This window comes from Alligator sinensis, unplaced genomic scaffold, assembly GCF_000455745.1.
Source record: "Alligator sinensis unplaced genomic scaffold, ASM45574v1 scaffold216_1, whole genome shotgun sequence".
NCBI lineage: Eukaryota > Metazoa > Chordata > Crocodylia > Alligatoridae > Alligator > Alligator sinensis.
The window spans coordinates 3204076-3218942 of record NW_005841868.1 but is presented as its reverse complement, the minus strand read 5'-3'; the positions used below and the strand labels follow the sequence as shown (position 1 = coordinate 3218942).

The window sequence follows — 14867 nt, the reverse complement described above, 5'->3', positions numbered from 1 at the left end:
TCCGTACCTCATCTTAGGTGGGGTGGAGACCCAGTGGGGTACTCTAAATGGCTCTTGCCCACAGACAGTCCACAGACCCTAGCATAGGCCCCAGGTTCCTAAAGGAGCTGACTTTTTTTTTCATTTTGGAAATTTTTTTGTGTTCCAGGTCAAATTAGCCAGATCAGTTCCGAATCCTTTTGACTGAATGAAACTCAATCGTTCAAACACGATATGTGGTGCTGCAAGCAGCAAGTATCCTCCACCCCAGACTTTTCAGCCTGGGGCTTCAATCTATCAGCAGGCATCCTATATGCAGGCCTAAGCCTGGAGGCTTGAGGTTTGGATGCTCCCGAGTCAAGTAGCCAGTGGTCAGATTGGTATGGACAGTGAGGTTTTTGCCTTCTTCTGTAGCGGCAGGCATAACCCTCTACCAGGGATCTCTTCAGCATATATTGACAACATGTCATAGAAGCAGGCTGTTGGCTGCCGTGGTTCCCCTGCTTTACCTGTGGCTGGTTAAGGTATTATGTCTGCACTGTGTCAGGGTTTACAGTAGTCTTATGCAGAGTTTAGATGATGGTTGCATGGCATTGTTTGGATAGGGCTGATCCTGCCTTAGGCAGGGGGTTGGATTAGATACTAGAAGACTTCTGGAAGTCTCTTCCAGCCCTATTTCTCTGTGATTCTGTGATACAGTTGCTAGACACCAAGTTACCACACAAGAGCCCAGCGTGAGTCACCTGCAGGGATCAGTCAGGGGAAGAAATCCCTCCAGAAGAGAGACAGGGCATTCACACAACTCAGCTGAGGGCAGGAAACACCTGCATTTCCCCGGGGGACTGTGCGGAAGGGGAAGAGAATGAGCCATCTTGGAGGGCCTGCGAGAGACAGGCATGGACTGCTGGAAGGTCCCCCTGGCACACGAGATCAGCTGCACACTCCCAGAGTCCTGGCAAAGGGCTGGAACCCAAAACATGTCACCACACTGTGCCCGGGGGGGGCGGGGACATTTAAGCCCCAGCCATATGCCAAGATCAGGTAGCATGTAGCACATGCTGCAACTCTGTTAGCACCAGCCTCTGTGAGGGGGGACTGCAACCCCCCAGCTCAGAAGGACCCTGCAAACATACAGGCAGGTAGAGCTCTGCTGTGGGTCCCATACCACTGCCCTGCTCCTTGTCCCACTGTGGTTATAGCACACTCCTGCCACCCACTCCCACTGCCCTTATACTCCACTCTCAGAATATCACGCACTTCCCCTGCCTCCTTCACCCCATCTACCACCCTCAGACTCTGTTCTGCTCTCCCGGGCTACACAGCTGCAAGCGGAGAGCTATATTTGGGAAGGCAACATGAAATGCATCTGATTCTCAATGGAGAGAGTGTGCAGAGCTGACGTCACGGATTACACAGCGGTCTGGCTCTACGTGCCCAGGACTGGGAGATTCTGAGAACGCTACTGCCAGCGACTCTATAAATCAACACCTTTCTGCTCCAACCACTCTACTGTGTGTAGGCAGCGAGAACACCCACCCCTGTATTGCAGCCGCTGCTGGGGTGGAACATGGCTGCCTTACAGCACATAGCAACACCAGTTGACAGGTCAGAACAGGAAGGTCAGGGGAATACTGTAGCTAGCTGATACTGGGAGTAAAGATAAGGAAGGAGGTATTTTAGGGGGACAGATTTTCAAAGGAGTAACAGAGCCCAAGGCAGGAATCAGAAGCACGTCCCAGAGGCAGTATAGAGTAGTAATGTTAGATGTGGTTAGGGAAAGTGCCTGAGTGCACACACACACACAGGATATGAGCACCCAGCAGCAGAAAGAGCTCATCTGAACTACCCACTATCACAAAGTGGCTCTGACCCGCCATGAACCCTCCTGCCCCAATCCACACTTCTGAGCTGTGGGTTAAGGATTCCAAGCCGGAGGAGGGAGGGCAGGGCAGGGGGAGCCTTACTGTTAGCTCCGACTTGTGCTGAGCTCTGCACAAGGGCTGGGCCCCCACAAGTCCCACTGCAATCACTGGGAGCTGCTGGGTACTTGGCACCATTGACCATTTTGCTACTTGGGTTTGGTACCCAAACAGGAGCTTGCTGGGGGACTTCACGCTTTGAAAATTTGGACCTAAACTTTAGCACACACCTTGCCATCCATAATTCACCGTCTGATGAATGGCAGTCCCCAGACACCAGCCAGTGCATTCGGGCAAGGTGTCTGTAGCCATGTGGGTGCTGCTGCTGGGTCTAGACATGGCTCAGGGGGCATCTCCCAGGCACTTGTTTGATGGACAGGCCCAATCCACAGCATTTGCATGCTGATTTTCCAGTGCTCCAGAGAGCAGTTGAACCCACTGCAGTCTGTCCAGGCAGCCAGCTCCCCAACAGAGAAGCCCGCATGCTTGGCTTCACACACACACACACACACACACACACTTTGGCTCTTCTTTCACCCTCTGTCCATCTCATCCTTTTGCCCCTTCTCCAGCCTTCCCTTTCAAATCTAGTCCTCCTCACTTCCTCCACACCTACCTAGATACTCTCTTCCCCTTTCACACACAAGTCATTTGAAGTCTGGAGCAGAACGGTCCATGTTTCATTTCCCTGTCTAAGCTTGTATAGTCATGGTGCCACTGACCAAGGCCTTACAAGAGAACATACTGCAATACGCTCTTGGTTCCTGTAGTGAGCCAGAGGCATGACTGTACATGGTTAGGACAGGACTCCCCCGCATCCATACTGCATCACTGACTGCCACTGAACAGCCCATCCCAGAGCTCTCCTTCCTCCCTCCACCTCCATTCCAGGCTGAGTTATCCCATCTCCCCTTATGCATCAGTCACCCTGAGGCTGCAGGCTCCCCTGTGGATCAGGACTATGGAGCAGGTCTGAGGGATGTGATGGGTACACTCCCCAAACCCTAATGCACACTGTTTAGTCCAGCACAGGCTGAAAAGCAAGGGAAAGTCTGTTATTATGGCCCATTCCTGAAGGGCCTCAGATTTTCCTGGAGCTGAGCAGGCAGCCCCATGCCCAGCGCTCCTGGCACAAAGGAGTGTTGCTGTAGAAGGCAACAAGGAGGCAGTGTCAGGCTGCCAGGCATGGGGCCCTGCCCTGCACCAAACTGCCCTCCTGCTCCACAGCTGTCACAGTGAGCTCCACAAACACACCTACAACATGGGTACTTCCCTCAGCTTACAGATGGGGAAACTGAGGCCTGGGGAGGTGAAGAGACTCTCCATGCAATTAGTCAGTGACGGAGCTGAGACCAGAACACAGAGGTCCTGACTCCCTCCTCCCCCTGCACCCGCCGCTGCAGAACCCAGCGCTCCCCAGCTGTGCCCGTGGGGCTTCTCAGGGCTCTAAAAGACATGGAGCCCAGAGAGCCCCACACAGCAGTTTTCTGCCAGCAAGGTCCATGTGGTGGCACTGGCTGCCGCTCTGGTTCTTGGAGCGACCTATAGGAAATTTGCTTTCCACTCCATGCCCCTCCCTAGCTCTAATGATGCCCATAAAAGCTCAGAGCATGTCACAGGGCTGGTCATTACAAAGCAGAGAAAAATGCCTTCCAGCGGCTGGCAGGGAGGGGAGTGCAACCATTCAACATGTCAGAATGGCTGTGCCCACAGCTCCCTCTGAGCCCAACCTAGGGGCAAAAGGGGGCTTTGCCAGAACAGAGCCTCTCCAGTGAACCACAGCAAGCTCCAGCTAGCAGCACCCAGACCCACTCAACCTGCCAGGGGATGTCTCCTCTGCAAGAGCCCTGCATGCAGGTCCTAGGGCAGCTGGGCACTGTCAAACCACCACGTGGAAACTCCACTTTATCTTCCCCTTCAGATAACCTACCAAGCACACTGGGACTCAAGGCAGCCCCGATGAAGCCACAGCTGCAGCAGGCCCCAGGGACACTCGCAGCCCTCCCTGCAAAGCCAGCATGAGACTTAATGAGGACTTAAATGAAAAAAGGGCTTTAAGATTAGGGAGTCCGGGCAGGTCAGCTCCTCCCCCTCAGACTCTTATTAAAGGATGCCTCCATAATCCAGATGTAGGATCTCTCTCTCTCTCTCTCATCTCTGTCTCTCCCTCCCCCTCCTCCAACCCAGGGCTGCAGCTAACAGGCAAGAGTGGGACACAGGCAGCAGGCAGTGCATGGCTCAAATGGCCCTGCCACACCCAGGTCATGCAACTGCCCCATCCAGGGCCTCTCCCCCTCTGACCGCATCTCTCATCTGACCCTACATTCTCCAACCTTGCTGTCACGTGTGCCCTCCCAGCCTGTGCTGGATTTCTGTTGCCAAGATCAGTACACAGCAGCACAGTGGAGGCCAATCTTTTTGGCAGGTGTTTCACAAAATAGCCCCACACCCTCCCTGAATGCCACTCTGATCTCCTTCCCCTGCCTGATCTGCTGCTCTCCTTTCTGCTCCCTGCTCTGTGCTCCCTGCCCCATCTGCTGCTCTACTTTCTGCTCTTTGCCCTGTCTATTGTTTTGCTCCGTCTCCTCCCCAATTTGGTGTGCCCCACACCTGCCTGTGACACTTGTGGCACATGTGCTGCAGGTTGTTGCCCCCCCCACATCACCCTGCTCAGCTCCCAGTGCTGGGTGCCATTCCCAACCTGACCATCCACAAGCAGGACTCAGACACTCTGGAGCTCAGTTCCAGCTCTGCCCTCGCACATTCCCTGTGCCCAGGCTTCCTCTGTGACAGACTGGCAAGCAAGAACAGAGGCTGCAGTGATCCCTTCGTGCTGCCCCTTCAATGCCCTCTCTCTTCTCTCTGTTTACTGCTGGCAGCCACAACTCTCACTGCTCCCTGGCACCAAGACAAGGCATGTCATCCTTGCCTGCACTTTGGGGCAGTAGCACAGTGCTGGACCTTTGATCTCCATCTTCCTCTGTCCCTTCCCAGCTGCATGGCACCTCCATAGTCACCAAGGCCCTTGGGAGGACTGAGCCCCAGATAGCAATGCCATGTAGTGCTGCTGCCTACTGGTGCCCTTGCCCCACACCTAATCTGGGTTTCCTTGGAGCTGGACCTGCTCCCAGTGCCAGGTCAGCAAGTGGTGTTCTTCTAGGTGCTGCAGATGAAAGCAAAAGTAGGCCAGATGCTTTCATAACTGAGGGCAAGCTCCCACAGCCAAACTGGACTGAACTTCCTGCAACAGCAAGGTGCCTTTGGTGGGCAAGAGCCTGTAGAACAGGGCTGGGAGCCCATGCCAACAGCAAGCAGCAGCCCCAGCAGGGACACAGGACTGCGCCCACTGAGGAGGGCAGGCTGCAGGGAAGCTGCCACAGGGCCTCAATCTCCATGCACACGCAGAGACCCAGCTCCAGGCCCTGAGGCCTTTCCCAGTGGAAAGTTACTGGGGGCCCAGTTTCCACTGGAGGCTCAAGCACCAACCTGCTCTTGGATCAGCTGTGAGTTTCCACCAAAGCAGCACTCAGGAGCACTGCCAGGCACTAGAAGCCAGCAGCCACTGTCTGCCAGGAAGGCTATAATTTAACCCTGCCATTTAGAGATGGGAAAAACATCTTAAATTGTGGAGTAAATAGCTGGCCAGGGTCTCATTGTCTCTGTGCCTTGGTTTCCCCATCTTGTAAAATGGGGATAACAGCCCTGCCCTACCTAGGCTCAAGACTAAATACACGAAGCACTATGGGGTGCTCAAATACTACAGCAGTGGGGGCCAAATATGTACATTAAATGGATCCCAGACCCTAGATAAAGCCCTGCAGCCCATATTATGCATCCAACTCTCCATCAGCACCCAGAATGAATCACATTTGCCTCCGTGTAATCTAAGCAAAATCATCCCCTGCAGCTACAGGGAACCAGAAGTTCCCAGGTGAAACCCATCTGGGACTGGGCAGGCAGAGAAAGCTGGGAGCACTGCAAGCTGACCAGCTGGGAACTGGACACAACCTGTTCCATCAGCTGGTTGGCCTCGTTCACCTGTTGCACCTTGCCTTTGGCTGTAGGCTCCCTGGGGAATGGACTATCACCTAGGATAGATGTGTGCAGAAACTGGGTACTGGCTGGGGCTGCAATCATGTGCTTACAGACCCAGGGCAAGAATGGCATGTACACACCTAGCAGTGAGGACCGACTCACATGGGCAGACCCTAGAGGCCACACCCAAGGTTATCCCTGTGATGTCAAGAAATGGAGTGACCCCAACATGGAGCTGAGACCTCTTCACATCCACTCACGGGCTTCCCCAATGCTCTGTAGCAGACAGATTAGGAAGCACAGGCTTGGGCCCTCTCTGCCTTCCCCGCCCCCCACTTCCTGCTACGCCCCGCTGGGAAATCCCTAGAGAACAGCCTCCCTGGCAGGATTGTAGCATTTCTGCTTCTGAACAGAACCCGGAAGTACAAGGACTCACAGGAGGGGACTCAGAGAGGGGAAGGGATCAGGGACAGGGGGAGGCAGCAGCAGCCTTTGCCATGAGTTATCTATTGGTCAGCAGGGCTTTCTGGCAGAGATGGAAGTGAGCCTGAATCATGGCCCAGCTGGGGGAACCTGAGGGTGGCGTGTCTTAGCCTCCATTTGATGTAGGCCTGGGTGGGGAAGAACAGAGACAGTGCAGAAGGGCTGGGCATTGCTCCACACTAAGTACCAGGGACATCCACATCCTGCCCTCAACCTGCCCCAACCCACTGCTTCGTGTTAAGCCAGACCCCAACTTCCCTGTGCCTCAGATTTTCCATCTGCACAACAGGGGCAATGACCTGCCTCACAGGAGCTGCCAACTGCATGCTCCAGCATAAGAGAAGGTGCCAAGCCAGGGCAGGACCTGCTGTAAGAGGCAAAGGTGGGTTTCCCTATGACATGGCATGTACCAGCTGTTCTGGGCCATGAGCCACCCAGGAACATGTTCCCTTCCAAACGGGTGGCACAGTAGAGAAACTCCCCAGCCCTGTCTGCAGGTGAAAGAAAAAGCAATGATGGGTAAAGCAATGATGTGCTTCTAGCTGCCTCAAACTTTGATCTAATTAACACTGATCTGTTAACAGCAGTTGCCCTTCCCTGTGGGCTGCCTGTCCTCCCCACCCTTTCCAAGCAGCCTGCTGCAATGTGGGATCTGCCCCAAAGTTTCCTCATCACTACTGCAGTGCTGGGCGCTAGGGAGCAGATACTGCAGAGTTCCCAGAATGAACCAGGGTACGGCACGTTTCGTGGGACCATGATTAAAATGGTGCCGTCAGGAACAGAGAGCCCAGGCTTAAGTTACATGAAGGTTCCTCAAAGCAGCACAGAAGAGGCCTGACAAGCAGTGAAACCAACTCTATGAAAACCTTCCTTCCCCAGCTGAAACACAGCAGGCTCAGCAGCAGCCCTGCCAGCAGGCCACAGCGTAGCAGGCATATGGGAGCCACAGCCAGAGCTTCCTGCCTTTGGGCTATCTCTGAAAAGCACAAGCAAGAGCAACATCAGGGTTGCTCCAATTCACTTCAGTGATGGAGCAGCCCCCATGCCTGCGCTGGCTGTGCCATCCCACTGCCAGGAGGACAGGGAGCAGGACCCCACTGGGCCGAAGCCCAGGCAACAAAGTTCTCCTCCCTTAGCAGGGACGCGCCATAAGCAAACCTCAGCAGAGCCGGCAGACCGCTCCCCACGCCTGCAGCCCAGGCCAAGCGGGTGTGTCGCACCTTGGGAAGAGCCAGCATTTCTGTGTGTTTCCACTTGAGAAGCTATAAAGAAAACGCCGCGTCTAAAAATAATGCCAATGATTTATCCCAGGGCTTCATTTCACCCTGTATACTTTGGAAGGGAGAGTCTGTTTCAACAACCACAGGGTCAGTTTGCTAAGTGCTGCTCTCAGCCTGCAGCTCCCAGGACTGGGAAATAACTTAAGAGATCTCCAAGGGTTCCTTTGTCACCCCCCCTGGCCTGAGCAGGACTTCCCACCCCTACCACAGTGCTTCCTAGTACCGGGGTTCGAAGCGCCAGCAATGGACACTAGGGCACAGGCCATTATTTCCCAATGGAAAATTTGTGATCATACTCCAGAGAGTCTAATTACAATGGCCTCGTCTCCCAGGGGACCTCTCTTCCTAGAGGACAACACGAGCCCCACAGCTCCCATCCAGAGCCTCGCGTCCCGGGATCTGGGGTTTTGGTTCTGGGCTGCACGCTGCAGGAGCGCAAGCACAACGGTGGGGGTGGAGGAGGGAGAGAGAGGAGTTGCCTTCCTGGGTAATAGCCAAGTGCTTAGAAATAAATCGATTGCAGACTCCAATAGATGCGTCGTGCAGCGCTGAGCAGAGGGTGAGTAAGCATTTGGAGAACATTCAGACCCAGCGCAGACGGTTCCCCAGCGGGGACAGAGCTACTGTGTCCACAGAGCGGTTTAAATATCCCTTCAGAGAGAAAATCCCTCACATCCCATAGGTGCGAAGAGTAAATTCTCCAGAGCGCTGGTGCCTCTTAGTGCTATGGGGATACTCGGAGACAGTTTTAGCTGGAGTCACAACTGACCAGCAAGCTCAAAATCCTCACCGCCATCCCAAACGGCAGGCTAAAAGGAGGCGTGTTGGAGCTTTCCTTGAGGCTGCTCTCCCAGAAGGGCAGGTAGTGGCCTTTGTGGGAGGGCTGCTGTTTCATATTTCTGTGGCATGCCCCAAAGACCTCTCTGGAGAATGCAGCCCTTTTTATTAAGGCGAGTGACATTGGCCCACCTGAGGGGGAGAAGCTCCTTGAACAGGCTCTACCCACTAAACAGGGCACCGGACCACCTGCGCTGAGCACCACCAAAAAAGTAGTTAAAAGGGACACAAGGCAACTTCAGCTGCAGCCCAGAATTGCACCTCTTGAGTAAAAAGCAGAGATAAAATACAGGAAGGCCTTCTGGAAGCCCAAGCCCGGCAGAAACATTCCCACAACTGCAAGAAAACCTCAGAGAAAACAGCCTGTTTGTTAAGACAAGCCGTCCCTTGCAGTGCCCAGATCCAGACCCAGCAATTCCAAAAGGCCCAAGTGAGACAAGAGGCTTCCCAGCAGAGGAGAGGGGGAAAAGGCAAGCAGAGCGGGAGCAGGAACAAGGCGTTTCACTTTTGCTCATCTCAGACACGTTTTCTTGCAGGCAGGCAAGTGTTCCTGTGCACACTACTTTTCAAGGGGGTGTGTCTTGTTTGTGATGCTGGTGCCCTGAGGTGTCATTAGTCCCAGAGTTACTGCTGCTCGGAGACGGAGGGGAGAACTCCACCCCAGGCCAGGGGCAAGCCAGACGGCACTGCTGCGGGCCCCATGAACAAGCTGTGCTCTGTGAGCATCAGGGGTCAGCAACTTCATTCTTAAAGCCAGTGAAGGTTTAAATGCTACCAAGCACATTGGCATTGCCAGCCAAGCCCAATCCTAAGCGCTGGCCCAGCCCAACCCCTGTCCTGTGGATGAGTCTCCTGCATGCTTCCTCTATGCACAACAGCACCTCAGCCTGAGCCAGGTGCACCCCTCCCAGGAATGGGAAGCTCCCACAGCTGCAGCAGCCTTGCCCAGACTTGGCATCTCTGCCCAGGGGGCCAGCCATGATGGAGGCTTGTTTTGCTGATAACACAGAGAGCTGGGTCCCACCTTCCCTCCTCACTCTCATTCCACAAGAGGCCAGTCCTGCCCGCAGAGGGGCTGCCCGGAGGTGAAAGCCTCTTCCCTGCCCACCAGCCCGACTTACAGGATGAGGTCATGGTCAGAAACCTTTTCCTTTGACATCAGAGTTTTGCTGCCTCGGGCCCGTCTCTGCAGCTACAAGCTCCATGACAGCCCATTTCCAGCCCTGGAGCGAGCCCTTCCTCCTAGGTGAGGATGAGGCATGAGCTCACCCTCATCCTACAGGAGCTCTGGAGAGGTGGCCTTGCTGAGGGCAAAGTACCGTGGGTCAGGAGGAATTTCTCCCTCTCCTCTAGTGGTTACAGCCTACACTTTTCTATTAACGCTCCTCAGTAACATCGAGGGGCCACGCTAGAGTGGGTTGGGAGAGAATCAGGCTGGGAAAGTGTGGGAGGACACCCACCCATACTTACAAGATACCAGGGCCACAAGGTTTAAAGATCCTGACAAAACAGAACAGTCTCTCACCAGCTCATCCAGGTTCTTGAGGTCACACAAAGAGATTCGCTGTGCCCTGCTAGGGTAGATGGGGGACTCGGGGCCCAGGTCTTGGCTATCTTGCTGCGTCACCAGCTCCTCATAAGCAATCTGGTCCCTCATTTCCTCCTCAATTTCCTCTTCCATCTGGATCAGCATGGGGGCCAGCATCCCAAACTTGGAGCCCCTCCTGGCCACCTCCAGAAGGCACAGGACAAAGTTTTTCTCATTCTTCTTTAGCACCAAGTCATTTGTTTCAAACATCAGGACGTCCTGGATGCCCAGGTCCTGTCTGCACCACTGGATGAAGTTGGAGACATTGTCCCTGGCGATGAAGGAGCCGGGCACCACGTTCTTAGCCTGGAAGACCACTTCGTTCTGAGGCACCCTCATGTGGGCAGCAGCCTCCGAGTGCTGCTGCTGGAACTCCAGGGCGATGCGGTTGACGTTGTTGGCGTGCTGGCAGAGATCATAGCCTGTCTCCAAGGCCTCCATGAAGTTGTCCACCGGGATGTCCAGGTCATAGAGGGTGTTGAGCCACTCAGTCAGATCCTCCTTCATGGCATAAAGGTACTCCTCACTGGACCGGAAGGGCCGAATGCTCTTGGAAGCTGCAGACTGGATGTTGCTCTGGTCAGCCATCTTGCATGTCCTTCCCATGCGTCACTGTGAAAAGATGACACCACCATTGAGAACAGAGAAAGGAAGACAGCCCATTGCTCCTCTCCCTGCACGTCCACCTCGCCAGCCCAGCCCACCCCCGTGCTGTGGCACAGATAAATCCTGCAATGGAAATGCACTGCATCATCGCAATTAAAACTGAAGCTCCCAGTTAGGAGACAACATGATCCCATGGGCAGGGCAGCAGGCTGGAAGTCAGGAGACCTGGGCTGCATTCTTGGTTTTTGTTTTGACCTGCAGCAAGCATGACTTTGGGGTAGTTGCTTCCCATCCTGTGCTTCAGGACTCCTCACCCTGCCCACCTTTGTGCTTTGAGACCACAGGGCCCAATCTAGTACCTAGCTCCCCCACCTCCCTGCCTTTGATTCCAACAGAAACACAAGTGCTCAGGATCTATGTGACTCAAACCCTAAAATCCCATGTTGTTGGGTCACACCATACCCTGAAGACTTCTCTCTCAGCCCCTTCCTTCTGCTCTCATTCCTCCTTCCGCTGGAGATCGGGGAGAGGGGAAGGGATGAGCAAGCATGAAACCCCTGGAGATAGCTCCAGCCCTGAATCATCAGATTATATTTCAGGTAAGGGAACAAGGAGATGCTCACAAGTCACTGACGGTGAAGACACCCCTGCCCCAGGCAGGGCAGTGGTGCATGCGATGGAGTGGAAGCAGGCAGCAGGCATGCTGTGTCATAGTACTGGATCCTTTCAGGTGCCTCACAAGCCTCCTCATGCTGCAGTATTAACCTGGCCTATTGAGCTGCACTCCACATTCAGGGCGTGTGAGTCTAGGGGGCTCCCGACACACTTTGGGTTTTCTGTGGGCCTCACACTTGCGGGAGCCTTTCAGAGCCTGCATGTAAGAGACCCACAGAGCTGCCAGGCAAAAGCAGGGAGCTTGGACACCGGCTGTCAAGTTCCTCAACTCACAGATCCAGTGGTAATCGAGCACCCAGCTGCTCAGGTCATCCAAGAAGGAAAATTTATGACTCCCTCCCCCCTCCCCAGGTAAAGCTGAAAGACAATATCCCCTTTCAACCCAGAGACCGGATACATTTACAGTGGAAAACAGGAGAGAGCCAAGAGCCTCACCTGAGCCATCATTCTTCTATCTCTTTGCACCAGCCCAACGCCAGTGTAACCCCTTGCAGCAGCAGGCACTGCCAGCCAAACAGGGGAAACCAGTCAGGATTTGCCAAGGATCCTACTGGCTCCATCGATCAACCCAGATCTGAGATATGCACAAGTCCTGTCCCCCTCCCCCCAGCAGCTGCACCGTATGGCTGGGCTCCTCCATGGGGTGGGGAGTCTCTAGCTCGGGGTGGGGGCCTGCTCTTTCCTCACCTGCTGGGGGAGCAGCAGCAACACTGGTGTGAGATCCTGGGGGAGACAGATGGTACAGAGCACAGCATGCGTGGGAGACAAACAGACAGGGGCTCAGCATTTGCTTAAGGCAGGCCTTGCAGACTCACCCTTCACCTTTCTCCTCCAGTTCATTGAGGGCAGGGGGTTCGTTCACACCCCGGTGCTTTCTTTCCTCCTGTCTTCTGCGAAGTCCATGTGCAGAGGAAGCCGGAGGCTCTCCCTTCCCAGCTTGCTGCAGAGTCTCTCTCTTCTAATCTCTTGGCCAGAATGATCAGCTTGGAGGAGCCCAGTTACAAAGGGAGGGCTGCAAGGTTAATTCAGGTAGGCTGAACCTCTGAGCATACCCATCCCTGAGTGTCTGTCTCCCTCTGCCACAGCAATCAGAGGTTGTCTGGAGCACAAGCCTGGTCCTGCCTTCCTGGAAAGGTGCCAGCAGAGTCCCAGCAGAGCTGCAAACCCATTCTGTCTCTCTGTGTCGGGGCTTGCTGAGCGGAGCCAGGCAAAATCCCCAGTGCTGTGGCCAGCCGCCCAGAGGAGTTGGCTTTCTGTTCTTCTTTTGTGGAAGTTCTGTAGTTTCCTATTGCTATGGAAACTCCCCAGCTTCCCCCTGCCTCCTCCAGACAGCAGGGGAGAAAAGCCCACTGCACACACAGCCCTGGTCTTCTTTTTTCCCCTTCTTTCCTTGGAATTTGGAACCAGCCCAAAAAGGGTTGGGAAGCCATTGACTGCACCAACCATTAAAGAGACAGCGCTTCATTATGCCTTCAGCAACTTAGTGATTGTTCTTCTTCTCCCCTCCCTTCCACAACCTCCCCTTCCTTCCTCGAGTCTTTTAAAATGGACTCATCACTGGTCCCTATTTTTTTTTTAATCACAAGGATGGCTGAGATGCAGGGACTGGGGAAGGGTTAAGGTTTTTGTCACGTGGAAGAAATCGGGGGAAACTCATTTTCAACTAGTAACAGGCTAAGCATGTTTGGGCATGGATGGGCAGAAATAATGCACATGGGTTTATAATAGCAAGGTCTGGCAAGTGTGACAGCCCTATAGCTAGCGTGGGAGGCAGTGTCATCCAGAAGCTGGGGCACCACACCATGTCTGTAGGGTAGGGCTAGTGAGAGCCCCATCCAGACAACTACCCCATGTAAGTGGCTCCTTTGGCCTCACAGAAAAGGCTTCAGGACTGGTCCCAATGCTGGCACTTAATCACTTTTCTAAAGCATCTTGAGATCCTCAGGAGGATATAATGGAGAGGGAATCAGTTTCATCTCCCCATCTGCCATTGACTCATAGGTGGGCTTCTGTCTCAGGTTCCCTATCTGTCTCACAGGGATCCTGACACACAGATTTGCCAATGAAAGATGCTGCTGACATACTAATAAGCATCATGAGGATCCATCGTACTAATAATGCTGCATGCATGTAGCGCAGCAGTGCTCTCTTCCCTTTCCACCAGGTCATGGTGCTTTAGACCATCAGGGGTCCACAGCTGCAGGCTTACACTGAACCATACAAAATCTCTGCCATCCCTTTGCCTCTTTTAAAGAAAGAAAAAGCTAAACTCCTCATTGGAGTCTAAGCTCTATAGAAAGCAGAAAGGTTCTTCCATAGGTTGCAGGAGCACCAGTCCTAGACTAGGAGTCTGTTCGTGAGCCATCTCCGCTGTGCGCTCAGCAACAGGTCACACCTTCAGGAGAAGCCCAGTTATACTTGGAAATGGTAGGGCTTCTCCTTTAAGACCTCAAGTGATCTAATTCTTCCTGCCTGTAGCGCAGCCGACTCCGCCAGTATTTGTCAAGGGCTGAGTCATGACCTCATTGTCAAGTTTAAATATTTAAACGACTCAGCAGCTGCTCTTGCTGCACAAAGAGACCCCAAAATGGTTTGTGAGACCAGGCTGTCAGTTCAAAGTAAGCCTCTGCTGGAGTTTGTGCCTGGACATGGGAAGCAGCTTCCTCCAGCAATCAGATCTCTCCAGCTGCTTTGAGGGGGTGCTCAGGGGCCCGGGACCCTTGGGTCTGCTCGCAGGGCTGCCGTGGCTCCCTGAGCGGTGGCAGCCGGATCAGTCAGGGGAACGCTGGCTGCTCTGAGCCATGGCGCCAGGGCCTGATTTCTCAGCAGCATTAAGTGCCAGGTCTGTTCCCAAGGTTAGTGGGAGCTTGGGCCTGTCAATGCCCCAGACATGCACCCATCCAAATCATGCACCCATGTTTCCAGCCTCTGCTTGAAAGCGTGGCTCCACTCCCAGAGCCTCAGTTTCCCCATCTTTAGATGGGTACAATGGCAATCAACCCCTGCCTTTAGGGAGAGCCATGAGCTGTGCAGTTGTTGGGTAGGTGCTCAGGTCTGTTATTGCCTGTCTCACCAGCTCCTCTTGTAAAGGTGACTTGCCCAAGATCAAAGGAGCTATCTGCGGTTGAACCAGGGAATTCAGCACAGGTCCCCCAAGATCCAGCTCAGGATCCGTCTAAATCAGCTTTCCTTCCCAGCTGCTCATGCTGCTGGGGGTCCCATCATAACCCATGGGGGATGAGACTGCCTGAGGGAGCAATATAATGAAGATGGCTGGGCCCATGGCCCAATGAGCCCCTTGGAGGTGGGCAGGGCACTGGCACCACGAAAAGGAAAGCTCTTGCTAGGCGCCAAAAAGGGCAGTTCTTCGGCTGGCAGTTAGTGGGCCCTGCAGAACAAGGAGTTAAAAAAGCAGGGTTTACTTTCAAACACAGCTGAGCCATGGACTGGGAGATGCTGCGCCCT

At 54.1% G+C, this 14867-nt stretch overlaps 1 protein-coding gene across 1 annotated transcript in view; it reads right to left on the bottom strand.

The window, feature by feature from the left end:
• The window catches only part of GAS2L1 (growth arrest specific 2 like 1), a 33797-nt gene extending 21022 nt beyond the window's left edge, over window positions 1-12775 (bottom strand). The window contains exons 1-2 of the mRNA XM_006016806.3: window positions 12218-12775; window positions 10059-10733 (exon numbers count right to left, since the gene is read on the bottom strand). Of these exons, the coding sequence (XP_006016868.1) occupies window positions 10059-10727 (669 nt within the window). The 5' untranslated portion in view covers window positions 10728-10733; window positions 12218-12775. The remainder of the gene's footprint in view (window positions 1-10058; window positions 10734-12217) is intronic.
• Window positions 12776-14867: the final 2092 nt, after the last annotated feature.